Source organism: Acanthochromis polyacanthus, chromosome 9 (genome assembly GCF_021347895.1).
Source record: "Acanthochromis polyacanthus isolate Apoly-LR-REF ecotype Palm Island chromosome 9, KAUST_Apoly_ChrSc, whole genome shotgun sequence".
Taxonomy (NCBI): Eukaryota; Metazoa; Chordata; class Actinopteri; family Pomacentridae; genus Acanthochromis; species Acanthochromis polyacanthus.
In genome coordinates, this window is record NC_067121.1 from 27,850,183 (window position 1) to 27,865,030 (window position 14,848).

The 14,848-nt window shown below is 41.8% G+C and overlaps 2 protein-coding genes across 2 annotated transcripts; one reads left to right on the forward strand and one right to left on the reverse strand.

The window, feature by feature from the left end:
* Positions 1–3,522: 3,522 nt before the first annotated feature.
* Positions 3,523–8,630, reverse strand: cdc34b (cell division cycle 34 homolog (S. cerevisiae) b). Its single transcript, XM_022190755.2, has 5 exons — positions 7,841–8,630; positions 6,937–7,023; positions 6,724–6,821; positions 5,523–5,657; positions 3,523–5,395 (listed from the first exon to the last, which is right to left on the reverse strand). Exons 1-5 carry the CDS (start codon positions 8,024–8,026, stop codon positions 5,185–5,187), a joined length of 717 nt encoding a protein of 238 aa, XP_022046447.1. The 5' UTR covers positions 8,027–8,630; the 3' UTR covers positions 3,523–5,184.
* A 619-nt stretch (positions 8,631–9,249) lies between these two features.
* Positions 9,250–14,765, forward strand: cactin. Its single transcript, XM_022190753.2, is given in 11 exon segments — positions 9,250–9,600; positions 10,303–10,582; positions 10,585–10,920; positions 11,019–11,114; positions 11,302–11,447; positions 11,628–11,790; positions 12,629–12,743; positions 12,957–13,149; positions 13,295–13,417; positions 13,571–13,935; positions 14,083–14,765. Coding segments are annotated over 11 exon segments (2,613 nt in total). The 5' UTR covers positions 9,250–9,295; the 3' UTR covers positions 14,574–14,765.
* The last annotated feature ends 83 nt before the right edge of the window (positions 14,766–14,848 follow it).

Below are 14,848 nucleotides of genomic sequence, written 5' to 3' on the forward strand. Positions count from 1 at the left end.
TTTGCTACATTCACAAACTGTGGGAAAAAGAACTCTCGTTATCATCGTGTTCAGCTGGATAAACGCCCTTTTTCATATAAATATGAGTATTTCCTCAGATAAAGGATCAAAAACGACAGTTGTAGAAATGCTATCTCATATCTTTTATCTGTCTCGAAACTACAGGCCCTAAAGTAGAACCTCTATAATATACTCTATAAAATACTTGTAATCACTGACACAAAAAACTGAGTACACTCTTGACTTGTAGCCTAATTGATCATGGTTAAAAAAAAATCAACATTGCTATAAAATTACCATTGAATGAAAGGACTTTCTTAGTTTTGGACTTCTGAGCTGTGGCTATTCACATGTCTGCACCAAAACTGTCTGAGTAATTTTTAAAAAAACCCTGTAGTAGTAATCATTAGGTTTAGAATGAGTCACAGTGACACTAATTAGAGCCAGACTGGTCTTCTACCTTAAATGTGCTCTGAACCGACTGCTTCAGATTTGGCACAAGGGTTATCTGCGTTTCTGTCACAGCTCAGACAGAGTGCAGCACATAATATCAACCTCTATGGCCAGCATTTAAGGAGGAAAAAGACTTTGCTTGTGCTTTGGCATAAAATTTGAGTATTAAGCTTCACTAAGAAACAACAAAAGAAGCCAGATGAACAAATGAATAAATTCTTTAGTAAGATAATGCCAAGTAAAATTTATTTGGTTCAAATGGAACCCACCATGTTTGGGCTACCACAGTGAATGTAGGGTGCCAACCATAGATATACGTCTATGGTGCCAACAATGAAGCATGGAGGTGGGAGTGTGAAGATATGCGGCTGCACGAGAGGAAGAATGCTGGGAAATGGCATTTATAGATGACACCATAAATGCCGATGGATATTCCAAAATGCTGGCATGCAAGATGACTCCCAATCTACAGTAGCTTGACACAAGAATTATATTCCAGCATGATAACAATTCAAAGCGCACAAGACTATGCATGGAAGAAAAAAGGGCAAGTATATTGCCTGACTTGAATTTATTAGAACACCTTTGTGGTATTTTTTTAAAGGAAAGAGAGAGCAACACAAACTCTCGAGGAAAGATCAATTGAAAAAAAAAAATCTAAATAATGTCAGAATATCTCTCCAGTAATCTGGTGCCCTCCATGAAGAGGATTGATCCTGGAATCAAAAATAAAGGTTGAAGAAATAATCTCACTAATATAAAGTTTACTGATTATTGTTTCACTAAGTTTCTACTTTGGAGTGTATATATTAATACAGTAAATCTAAATGTCAGTTTTAATTTCACATATGAAGTAAAGCAATTACTTTAAGGTGGCAAATGTCGACCCGTTTCACATTATTGTTACTTCTCCTGTTGACTGTACTTACCACTGAAAGGCGAGGCATTTCAGAAAACTACTTCTTTTGAAGAAATACGTTTTGGTTTGTGAAAAAGTATCACAAAATAGATTTTTTCGCTGAGATTAACTGATCATGTTAGCACTACAAAATTTCATATAGTGGAGCAACAAAGGTGTTACCCTCTAGTGCTGTCCCACTCACCGTTTTGACCTTTTACACACGTGGACAAAATTGTTGGTACCCCTCAGTTAAAGAAGGAAAAACCCACAATTCTCACTGAAATCACTTGAAACTCACAAAAGTAACAATAAATAAAAATTTATTGAAAATTAAATAATCAAAAACAGCCATTACTTTTGAATTGTTGATTAACATAATTATTTTAAAAAACAAACTAATGAAACAGGCCTGGACAAAAATGATGGTACCTCTATAAAAGATTGAAAACTATTTGACCAGAGTGACATGATTAACTCAGGTGTGTCATTTAATTGACATCACAGGTGTTTCCAAACTCATAATCAGTCAGTCTGCCTATTTAAAGGGAGACAAGTAGTCACCCTGCTGTTTGGTGAAAAGGTGTGTACCCCACTGAACATGGACAACAGAAAGCGAAGGAGAGAATTGTCCCAGGACATCCGAAAAAAAAATTATAGACAAACATCTTAAAGGTAAAGGCTATAAGACCATATCTAAACAGCTTGAAGTTCCTGTGACAACAGTGGCTCATATTATTCAGAAGTTCAAGACCCACGGGACAGTAGCCAACCTCCCTGGACGTGGCCGCAAGAGGAAAATTGATGACAAATTGAAGAGACGGATCGTTGGAATTGTATCCAAAGAGCCCAGAGCAACCTCCAAAGAAATTAAAGGTGAACTCCAAGGCCAAGGTACATCAGTGTCAGATCGCACCATTCGTCGTTGTTTGAGCCAAAGTGGACTTCATGGGAGACGACCAAGGAGGACACCACTGCTGAAAAAAACTCATAAAAAAGCGAGACTGGAATTTGCAAAAATGCATGTTGACAAGCCACAAAGCTTCTGGGAGAATGTCCTTTGGACAGATGAGACCAAACTGGAGCTTTTTGGTAAGGCACATCAACTCTATGTTCATAGACTCAAAAACCAAGCATACGAAGAAAAGAACACTGTCCCTACGGTGAAACATGGAGGAGGCTCAGTAATGTTTTGGGGCTGCTTTGCTGCATCTGGCACAGGGTGTCTTGAAAGTGTGCAAGGTACGATGAAATGTGAAGACTATCAAGGCATTCTGGAGAGAAATGTGCTGCCTAGTGTCAGAAAGCTTGGTCTCAGTCGCAGGTCATGGGTCTTCCAACAGGACAACGATCCAAAACACACAGCCAAAAACACCCAAGAATGGCTGAGAGAAAAGCGTTGGACTATTCTAAAGTGGCCTTCTATGAGCCCAGATCTGAATCCCATTGAACATATGTGGAAGGAGCTGAAACATGCCATTTGGAGAAGACACCCATCAAACCTGAGACAACTGGAGCTGTTTGCTCATGAGGAGTGGGCCAAAATACCTGTTGACAGCTGCAGAACGCTCATTGACAAATACAGAAATCGTTTAATTGCAGTGATTGCCTCATAAGGTTGTGCAACAAAATATTAAGTTATGGGTACCATCATTTTTGTCCAGCCCTATTTCATTAGTTTGTTTTTTTAAATAAGTATGTTAATCAACAATTCAAAAGTTTTTGATTATTTAATTTTCAATAAATTTTTATTTATTGTTACTTTTGTGAGTTTCAAGTGATTTCAGTGAGAATTGTGGGTTTTTCCTTCTTTAACTGAGGGGTACCAACAATTTTGTCCATGTGTGTATACCCTCTTAATGAGTATTTTTTTAAAAAGTCTGTTACAGGATTACCCAAAAAACCACAATCTGCAGTCTCTTTACTGCTGTGAAAGAATATTGATTACTTGATAAAACCAGCCTGCAAAGCCTTCACAACTGTCAAAGAGATGAGCAAATTACCAGATAAGTAAGAATTTCCCACCGTAAAACACAGAAAATGACAGAATCGACATTTAGAGACAAAGAAAATGTGTTTAAAGACAAAAACAGGCATTCAATTTTGCAAAGTGTGTACCGTCAAATGATTTGACAGATTCATCTTCAAAAAAATTACCATTACTCCAAGCATTTTAAGACTGCTTTTTTTTTCCAAATAAATCTTTATTTTTCAGTTTTAAATAGCCGAAAATAAAAAATAGACACAGGTGAATAAAACAATACGGTGATCATCCATACAGCTACATGTGCATATCGGTTGTGGTTCCTGTTGAAGCTGTAAACCAACGCTTGAAGACCACCTAAAGAAGAAAATAGTTGCTTGTCTTAACTGCTGTCACATGTAATTCATTATCCTGAGAATATCAGTATCTGACGTCCCAATTATAAGTAAATACAACAATCAATATTGCTGATGAAAGAAAATATACACTCAGCAGAAACCCATACGCTCTGAAAGTAATATCAAAAACCCATTCTAGTCTCAGCTAACACAAAGGATAGTGATGAAAAATAAAATGCGGCAGCCTCTTTGTTTTTCACTTCTGGGCCTGAAAAACCTGACACTACACCTTCTGACAGACTACACGCTATATTCCCAGTCAAACCTCATAATCTCATGGCGTAAATCATTCTCTAGCAAAGGGTGCAGGCATAACGTCAAACCAAACGAAGAGGCTAAAATAATGAAGCTCGCAAGACAGCAAAGAGCAAACAAAGACAAGAGTACAACAAACAGTCATCGAAAAAGTTTTGGGCTGTCTTTTACACACTGCTTCGGGTCTTTGGGTCCATCGGGCCTCTCCGAGAGCGACCCTGAGGAGAAATACAACTCGGATCAATAATTAGTTCTGCCCCGCTCCATCCCCCCCTGGAAAACTCAGTCATCCTACACAACTCTTAATCTGAGCTACTTCAAATATCATAACCCCACCCACACTCAAAATGACAGAGAAACACGTCTAACATCAACCAGAAGAAACACGGCAAAGATCGATTTTCACGTTAGCAAAAAATATGTCCACATGAGGAGTTGACCTGCTGACTCAGCCGGCCGGTCCTCCACACAGAGAGTCCTCCGTCGTCACAGAGCCGAAAACAGGTCATGATGCAGGTAAACAGTCCAACGGTAAAAGAGACAAAAAGCTTCCAAAGATGTTCTGGCATGCACAAGAACTTTGAAAACACCGTCACGTGACAATTCATGTCCTGTCCTACCGAAGCGAAGACAGACCGTGAAACTCGGAAATATCGGATATTCGCAGTGCGCCGTTCAACGCAAACAGGCTGCTTGAAGTCCTGTTTGTTGCTGAGAGCAAATACTGGAGAGCAAACACCCAGTTATAGTTAGGGAACTAAAGATACGCAAGAGCGAGGCTGAGAAACAATTGGAAGTGTTTGCACCAGTGCAAATGTTGCTGTTGTTGACAGTGGCGTTTACCCCACTACACCTTATACTATACACAGGACTGAAGAACTCTGCATGATTATGGAAGTTGTTCTCTCAAAGTAAGGTTTGAGGCGACGATGAAAACCGTTTGCAAAAACTGAAGAAACTGGTGACTTTTGTGCTGGTGCAAATCTTACCAGGTCTGACCCTTCCAACAACGAGGCGCCAGTTTCAATCTCTGAGACGAGTTCAGAGGCTTCAGGAAAAAAAAGCTCTTTTATTGGTTGAGAGGAGGGAAGCTTCGAATCTTTCTCGGTTGTGAACCTAGAATATCTGGCAACCCGGGCAGAAAAAAGGGGTAGCGTACGTCAGCTAAGACTGGGCGTTCTACGGGGAAAAGCACGTCACGACTCCTCGTTGCCCGAGTCGTCTTCGTCGTAGCAGCAGTCGCCGTCCTCGCCCTCCACGTCGTCGTCGTCGTAGTAATAGTCGTAGAAGAGGTCGGAGCCTTCGTCGGGGGCCGGGGCGCGCGTGCGGACGCAGTATTCAGCCAGCGTGGTGGGAACCTTCACGCCGTCACGCTCAGCCTCCGCCTTGGTGGCCAACACCTGTTTCCTGTGGTGGAGACAGTGTGGTGACCAAACGGGGACAACTAACAAACAGCCAAAAAAGTTGAAAGCAATTTCTATCCTTAGATTCAGTCAACAATGGTATGGAAACAGGATACTGTGTGACTGTCTACCTGATGATCTCTACATATTCTCGGTCTTTGCCTTTGCTGTCCCTCCATTTGCGGTACATGACGGAGGCGTCCACGTTGGCAGGAGAAAAGGTGTTGGGTTCATTCAGCAGCGAGATCACACTCAGCAGGATGGTCCTGGAGGCAAACACAAAGCCAAGTCAGTGTGGCGTTATTTTAAACACAATTTTTATGGGGATATTTAATCTACATTCTCCCTCATATCCATCGTCCTGTTCAGTGGAGCTGTGTGAATGAGCTGCAAGTGACGGTTAATTGGAATTTTCAGTTAATTTGTTGATCATTTACTTTATTAATTGATTACTAATTTGGTTCATAAAATGTCAGAAAGTCCAAGATCCAAGGCGACATCCACAAATGTCCAGGTTTGTCAACAACTCAGAAATATCCAGCACATGTAACACAGGAGCAAAGAAATCACACAATAACAAAACCTGAGAGGCTGGAATCATTATTATTATTAGATTTTTTTTTTCTTAATAGGCAACTGTGGAGCTTGTGTACAAACTGATTTATAGATATGTTCACATTTTATTAAATTAGAGTCATATTAAACAGGATGTTAGTGTGTTTGCATCTTCCTGCACAGACTAAGGGCTGCTGAGAACGGTGTGATTTATTTTTATTTACCGCCGCCGGCTCAATTCTGCTTTCCAGGCAAGGTTCAGTTTTGCTGCAGTTCAAGTCCACACCCACAGAATAAGTCAGACAATAATTTTTAAATGGCTCATTTTTATAGAAATGTTAAATTTACACATGCCCATCAAACTGTGCACTCACTCATAAAATAAACATAATTTGAATCTAAAAAAATAAACTAAATAAAGTGTTGCATGCAAAATAATTTTACTTTAAATACCTTGTAAGATTATTTACAAGGACCAATGTATTTGTGACTGAGTATTTAGACAATAACACACTTCTATCCAAGACAACTGTTGACCTATCTTACTTTTATGCTGTACCGAATGCTTTGGGAAACATATTCACATATGGCGCCGATTGCTAACGTACAGACCGAGTGTTCGTTTCTGGAAACTTGTGAAAAGACGCCACTGAGAACAAATGTCACGCGATGAGAGTCTGAGCCGGGTAAATTATTGAAGTGGCTGAGAGAGGACAAAGAAGGGAGGCGACCAGAAAGGAGAGACATATGAAGAGAGATAATGAGGGGAGCTCTAACCGGACGTTCTGGGTGGGGTTCCATCTCTCTGAAGGCAGCTCGCCGCTCTGAGGGTCATCCACTGGAGGGTGCAGTATAGAAATACACACATCTCCATTCTGAAACGCACAAAATCAATCCCTTTCACTCTCGGATGCATCAAAGCAGCACTGCAGAACAGCTACTTAAATTGTAGACAGTAATGTTGGCGTTAGCGAGGCTGTGCTGCTTTACCTCATAAATGTTGGGGTGCCACATCTTGGTGAGGAAGCGGAAAGCAGGAGGGGAGTATGGGTAGTCTATAGGAAACTTGATCCGAGCCTAGAAGACAAAGCAGACCTTTACATGTAGCTGTACATGTAATCTGTCATACAGTATCACCGAATAGTATGAAAACATTCTTTCCTTTCTAAATCTGACTGTGTGTACCGCGTGTTCAAAAACTCAAACTGTCCCCCTTTTCTGGTGTTGTGCCAAAACTTGAAGATACAATAAGATAAAATTTTATTAATCCTGAGAGAATTTCTTGTGCCAGATATTGCTCAGGAAAACAAAATGAGATAACATAAGAAATGCAGTATCTTAAAAATCATTGGCTGCGCATTTCATGGCCGGTCTGTATCACCCAGAGTTTATACATGCACAACACACAACGCTTTATGTCGGTGGTATGGCCAAAAATGTGTCTTTGTGAAACTTTCTTGTAACCACAAAAATGCGTGCAGTTTTTGGCACAATCAGGCCTGCATTTAAGATGATTATGGGCAATTCTATGCAGTATTCTTGCCAATGTTGAGCCTGTATGTGTTTGGTGCATCTAATATGATTGTGTAGACTGGAATTAACATGATTTAAATGGCTTATATGTTAAAAAAAAAAAAGCCTTTTGCAATATTTTTGCGGGTTATAATCTGCTAAATAAAAATCCCGTGAATGAAATCCAGTCATTTTGAGGCATTAATACCATTTCAGTCACAGTGTAGCAGCTGCAATCACGTTTTGAAGTGGAAAATTGCCTTGTATGAGTTTGACTGGTCCTTAAAATGCACTTTAACAGGTAAAAAAAACTATAGGCCTCGGAGTATGTGAAATAATACAGAGACGTGACGATAATTTGCCCTTAAAGTTTTGCTCTTACCTTAAAATACCCCCCTTCATAATGAGTGTTTGGGGGTCCGAAAATGGCCACTTCCCAGTTGTACAGATCAGCCTCGTCCACCAGTGTTATTTTGAATCCCTCAACTGGCTCCTCCTGAAGGCTCTTCATCTCCAACATGAGTGCTTTCTGTGAACTGGCTACATGAGAGGGGTCGTGTTGCGCCATACTGGTCCAGGTAGCTTTCGAGATTATCTGGAGTCGACAGCTGACGGGTTTGTTTACACGGCTAAGTTAGCCCAACTAGCCAAACAACCTCCACCGAATAAAACAACTTCTGCGTTTTCTCTGTTCGCAGACAATGAAACAGGCCAAACCTGTCAGGCTGCGCGGAAGCCGAACAAAGGTTGCGTTGATTTGTCCCCAAAACAGCTGAATTATTTATCAATGTCACCACTGAGGAACTGTGTAACTGACCAAACCATTGTGGCTGACCAGCGCCTCCAGCTTTAGTTGATCTACCTGGCAGGACAGCCGCGGATATAAGCCGTAAATCTACTGGGAGCTGGTGGCTAATGGAAGCTAGCTAACAAGCTCTATCTTACCAACCAGCTGCAGCCGACCTGACCGCGAACACTTTCTAACCGCATACGAGAGCCAAACTAGAAAAGAAAATGCAGCAACTCCTATAAAAATCTACCAAATAAAAGCTCTAACAATAAAATTCAGAAACCTATTTTATACCACCCTCGGAGAGGACTGGATAAAGAAGAATGTTGCTGAAAGGAGTCCCCTCTCCTCTAAAAACAGGCAATGGCGCCTTGTGTTGTGTGGGATTTGTAGTCCAATTTTCATCTGTAAACATTACTTTTCCCATAGAAAGCTATCAAAAAGCGACGCAATAACGCTTGCAGTTATTTGATTATAGAAAGTACTACTAAAATGCGTTTAAATGAGAGGAATTGGTTGAGTGATGACTGTTATTTCTTGAATTATTTATCTGAGTGCAATTTCAGAGAACTACATTTGCCAGTGCTTCGCGTGATGAAAACACTAATGTTGTTTGTGTTTCTGAAAGCCGCTCTGACCCATTTTTAATTTCAAATTGTTTCAACACAGTGGCTAATCTGTGTTATTTTAATTTGATTTAGGATGTTTGGCAACATGTAAACGGTGCATTTTAACAGCGGGTATTTATTTGACGTTTATTTTCTCAGCGGAACTGGTGACGTCTACAATCTGCGCCATTTTCATAAAAAAGCCCCCTTTAGGCGGCTTTCTGGTGCGTGAATAAATAACTTTAAACTACACAATTTAATGGCTGTTTTTCATAGCAGTAGCTGTTGGAGGCTAAGGTGAATGAAAATATAATGATATTGAATGTTTTACAATCACACCGCTGAACATTTCACAGTGGGAACGCCAACGGTTGTCTTTGTTACCTCTTATTTACGCGACAGGCTGCCATTCAGGACCCGCTCTGACAGAAAGTTCGTGATGGGTTCGAAGTCGCGACGTCGGTCCCGGTCTAAGTCCAGGAGTCGGAGCCGAGACCGGCGGGTCAAGTCCAGAGGGAACAGGTCTCAATCTCCAGAGGAGAGGAGAGGCCGCAGTCGATCTGCGGACACGAAAAAAGCCGCCCGTGGTCGTGGAAGATCCGGCAGCAGGGGCTCGAGTGATGGCGCTCCAGCACGGCGGCGGCCTCAACACAGGGGTCGATCAGGCTCCAGCAGCGGGTCGGAGAACGACAGGAGGCGAGAACCACGCCGTCAAAGGAGCATATCAAGAGGTCGATCATCAAGGTAACTCCTTAACTATCTAGTATTAACTGGTTAGTATGGCTGTATAAAGGAATTACATAATCGTAAAGTGAGATCCGTCTCTGGATTTAAGTACAATAAAACAAGTAGGAGCTCGTGGTACGCTATGAACCTGCTGGACTTGCTAGTCACATGTTAATTAAAACAAAACAGAGCTATGTTTAATGCTGTTGTTTCTTTCACCTCACCACCTCTCAAAACACTCCACTATGTTTACCTAGACCACAGCTTCATATAATCCCACTAAATTCATTTTTATTTTACTTTACCAGGACAACCCAATCAGTGTCAGAAAGGCAGAGGTACACTATACATTCATGACTGCCTGGGTATCTTTTAATCTAATTGATCAATACCACATATGGAACAACAGTATCAAACAGCCTATTGCTCAAGTGCCCAGATTTTTGTTTATATTTTATAGTTTTATAGACCTGTTTGCTCCCTTAAAGCTCTACCAACTTATTCAAAATAATAATAACATTGCAGTTGAGGTTTTTCTTAAATGTCCAAAGATTTCTGGGAGATGTGGATCACACTGGTGTCAACACTGTTTGCTCAAAACCCAGACAAGCTACCAGTCTTTTGCAACCTGAGTTTTAAAAGTTCCCCAACAGAGTCTTCTGACATTCTTCTCTCATTCTTGCAAACTGGCATATATTCACCTGGCCTTTTTTGTTTCAGCTCTGATTTAGATGATCCCAAAATGAGAGGGAGGAGAGAGGAAGTGGAAAATCGTAGAGGAACATCTCGGGAGAGGACAAGGGGAAGATCTCAGTCAAGCTCTGGCTCCCGAGATGGAGGCAGCGACAGAGATAGGAGGAGAAGAAGAAGTCCTGACAGAGGGAGTCCAGTCAGAGACTGGCGGAGGAAAGAGCGGGACAGAGAGAGAGAAAAATGGAAGAGCAACAGCAGAGATCGGGAAAAAAAAGAGACGGAGACAAAAGCCGAGAGCAAAGGAAGAGGAGTGAAGAGAGGGAGCGAGGGAGGAGTGATAGAAGTAGAGAGAACAACAGCTACAGAGGAAGGCAACGCTCCAGTTCACCCGACTCATCTGACAGCTCAGGGTCTGATAACGAGGGCCGTGTTGTCAAAGAAAAGGAGGAGAGGAAAAAACAGAAGGAGATGATGAAAGCTCTGGAGACACCAGAAGAGAAGAGAGCCAGGAGACTAGCAAAGAAAGAGGCAAAGGAGAAGAAAAGGAGAGAGAAGATGGGCTGGAGTGAGGAGTACATGGGATACACTAATGCAGACAATCCCTTCGGTGACAACAACTTACTGGGCACATTTAAGTGGCAGAAGGTGAGTTCCTGGCCAAGAAGTTTGGATATTTGTGTTACAACCTGGTTTTAAAATATTGTTTCTCATGCTTGACTCTTCACTTTTGTGCATGTTCTCAGGCACTGGACAAGAAAGGCATTGGTCATCTTGGAGAAAAGGAGCTTAAAGAAAGGAACAAATGCATTCAGGAGGAAAACCGCCGAGAGCTGCAGAAGGTTTGAACTGTGGGAGAGTTCTTGGGGAAAAGTTTAAACGTTAATGCTGATACAGTACCTGGCTTTAATCAAACAGTACTGAAGATCAATTCACAGCCAATGAAAGAAACAAAATGTTCTAGGAATTATTTTTATGACTGAGAAACACTGGAAGTGACATACTTAATCACTGTTGCTTTATGTTTAGGTGAAACAGCTGCGTCTGGAACGGGAGCGAGAGAAAGCCATGAGAGAGACAGAGCTGGAAATGCTGCAGAGAGAGAAAGAAGCAGAGCATTTCAAGACTTGGGCTGAGCAGGAGGACAATTTTCATCTGCACCAGGCCAAACTAAGGTTAGTGCGCATCAATATTAACCTTTTCTGTCGATGAATTACACTATTTTTTCCCCACAGATGCTTTCTGTTGTTGTGGTACAATTAATTCAGTTTTACGCAATTCCACTTCCACACTCCTGCATGATTTCCTTAAATCAAATCTGCATGCTCTCACACTCTTGTGAATTGTGTGTTTAGGTCTAAGATCAGAATTCGCGACGGTCGTGCCAAGCCCATTGACCTTTTGGCAAAGTACATCAGTGCAGAAGATGATGATCTTGCTGTGGAGATGCATGAACCCTACACATTTCTCAATGGGTTAACAGTCACTGACATGGACGACCTGCTGGAGGACATAAAGGTTTGTGGCTCTTACATTAAACTGTAACATTTGTATGACTGGAGCATAGAATGGTTCCAGTAGGACAGGATTACTTTTTACAGGGGAGTTATTGTAAACTGGACTAGTCTGAAAATACCAATGCATTTACAAAGAGACAGGGACGACATGTCCCACCCCCTGCAGGACACTCAGACTGTGTGACGCTGCAACAACTGTCAAACTTTACAACCACCACTGCTCTTAGTAGAAAGCAGACATATTTCACTGTAGTGCAACATCAGTGCATTCACACTTGTGTCTTATGTTGTACATGCAGAAAGGCATCTGTACAATAGAATTTTTTGAGGCTTATAGAATAATCGTGTGCAACATTACTTTTCAAAATTCACTGAAATCTGTACAATATCTGAAATTCTACATATGGAAGAATCTGTTCAGTATAGCCAATATTTCCATGTTTTATCTTGTTTATTTACTGATGTGCCTACATTTCTGCACATCCCCTCTGCTGCTGTAACACTGCAAATTTCTTCACCGTGGGAATAACAAAGGCATATCTTATGTCACCTTGTAGTAATAAGTAAGAATAAGTGTATTGTAAAGATTGCGATTGTAAAATTCTTATATAATGTCCAGTAAATTTGATATCATGTGACTTTAACCCACATTTGAGTCATAGTGAGCAACAATGTGTCTAATCTGGTTGGAGCACTCGGCTTTATATGTAAACTGTTTAGATGCAGATTGACCCAAAATAGGGGAAAATAAAAGTTGTCTTAACAGTTGTTTTACTTCTACTGTTCTCAAGAGGAACTCTTTCTGTATGTGGCCTACTGTCTGAATGTTGTTCTGGTAGGTTTACATGGAGTTGGAGCAGGGGAAGAACGTGGACTTCTGGAGAGACATGACGACCATCACTGAGGACGAGATCAGCAAGCTGAGAAAACTGGAGGCCTCTGGGAAAGGACCAGGTACAGTCATTTTCCCACTATATTATCATACAGTAGTTTGTCCACTGTGCAACTGTTGGGTCCTGTTTTGTTCAAGTCTGCTAGCTGTCCTTTTGGTGTACACGCTGGAAGTAAATGCATATCATAACTCTCAGTATGCTAACTAGCTCAATAGCTAAAATCTTTCTCCAGAGTCACATACTCCACCTTTCATGCGGTCTTTTTCATCTTCAGGTGATCGTCGTGAGGGCATCAACACGGCTGTGAGCACTGACGTTCAGACTGTGTTCAAAGGAAAGACATACAGCCAGCTGCAAGCCCTGCATCTGAACATTGAGTCAAAGATTCGGGCTGGAGGATCCAATCTTGATATTGGTTACTGGGAGAGTCTGTTGCAACAAGTCAGAGTCTACATGGCCAGAGCCAGGTATGAACGTGGCAACGCCCGCTGTTATCTGCTGTTCTAATAATTAAAATACCCAACCGGACAGATTAAAGTAATAAAACTTATATGGGAGGCTTTTGTAATGTAGGCAATGAAAAATAACGAGAACTACTATTTTCTGTTCCAGGTTGCGAGAGCGACACCAGGATGTGCTACGTCAGAAACTGTTCAAGCTGAAACAGGAACAGGGAGTGGAAAGTGAACCTTTGTTCCCCATCATTAAAGAGGAACCGAGGACAGAGGAGGATGAGTAAGTTACCTTGAAAGCGCAATCGACACAACCTCATTGAAACTGTATTCAATGTACATGACTTGGATTTCCTTTTCTCACTTTTGTGCCTCTTTTGAAAATGTGTATAGCCTCGAGAATACATTAAAAGCTTCCATGGTTTGTCTATAACAGAGAGAGAACAGGAGGGCCATCAAGGGAGCTCACAACAGAAGAACCCAGTGTGTCTTCATCCTCAAGGAATAGGAACAGAGACGCAGAGGAGGATGAGGAGGAACCAGGCACATCTGGAGCAGGAAGCCGGGATGAGGATGGAGGAGAAAAGGATGAGGGGAAGGATGACGAGGAGAAGGGTGAGGTGGTGGAGGCCGTGCTGACGGAGGAGGACCTCATCCAGCAGAGCCAGGCGGAGTACGACTCAGGTCGCTACAGTCCAGCGCTGCTCACGCCCTCTGAGCTGCCGCTGGACACACACACCATCACTCCAGAAGAAGACACACACAGGCTGCAGTTAGCTCGCAGACAGCTCCAAGTCACCGGTATGTAATCATAATTTCATTATTATGATTTATTATTTTAAATCATAATTATATATTGTTGGTAAAATTAAGCTCCCTCGTAGTAGAAATGGTGATTAATCCAATACCTACTGTACAAACGATCTCACTGTTATTTTTCTCTGTCAGGTGATGCTAAGGAAAGCGCAGAGGACGCCTTCGTACGTCGAGCCAAAGAAGGAATGGGCAACGACGAGGCCCAGTTCAGCGTCGAGTTTCCAGTCACGGGGAAAATGTACCTGTGGGCAGACAAATACCGCCCCAGGAAACCCCGCTTCTTCAACAGGGTCCACACTGGTTTCGAGTGGAACAAGTACAACCAGACGCATTACGACTTCGACAACCCTCCGCCCAAGATCGTCCAAGGTTACAAGTTCAACATCTTCTACCCGGATCTGATCGACAAACGCTCCACCCCTCAGTACTTCCTCGAGCCCAGTCCTGACAACAAGGACTTTGGGATTTTACGGTTCCACGCGGGCCCTCCGTACGAGGACATTGCTTTCAAGATTGTAAACAGGGAGTGGGAGTACTCACATCGACACGGCTTCCGCTGTCAGTTTGCCAATGGGATCTTCCAGCTGTGGTTCCACTTCAAGAGATACCGCTACAGGAGATAAAGGCCATATGAGTGTGGACACACACTTTGTGTATTATTTAGACTGTACATTTAATGTGTTTTGTATTGATAGAGCTGCTGTCACAGAAAAACAGTGCTTAAGTTGCAAATCACTTTGTACTATTGTCTGAAAAATTCAACTGTAATTAATGTAGTCTGAAAATTCCATATTAAAGATTTTTGTTCCTTTTTATTCTTAATCTCAAGTAATTTTCTTAGAGGAAAAAACTGAGTGTCTGACCTCATAAGAAGACTTCACTCTTATAAAACTACACT

Coding starts and splice junctions, on each gene's coding strand:
- cdc34b (XM_022190755.2), bottom strand. CDS start 8,026: ATGGCGCAACACGACCCCTCTCATGTAGCCAGTTCACAGAAAGCACTC. Junction 5,658..6,723: donor AACCCCACCCAGAACGTCCG/GTTAGAGCTCCC, acceptor GTTTGCCTCCAG/GACCATCCTGCTGAGTGTGA. Junction 5,396..5,522: donor GAATATGTAGAGATCATCAG/GTAGACAGTCAC, acceptor TCTCCACCACAG/GAAACAGGTGTTGGCCACCA.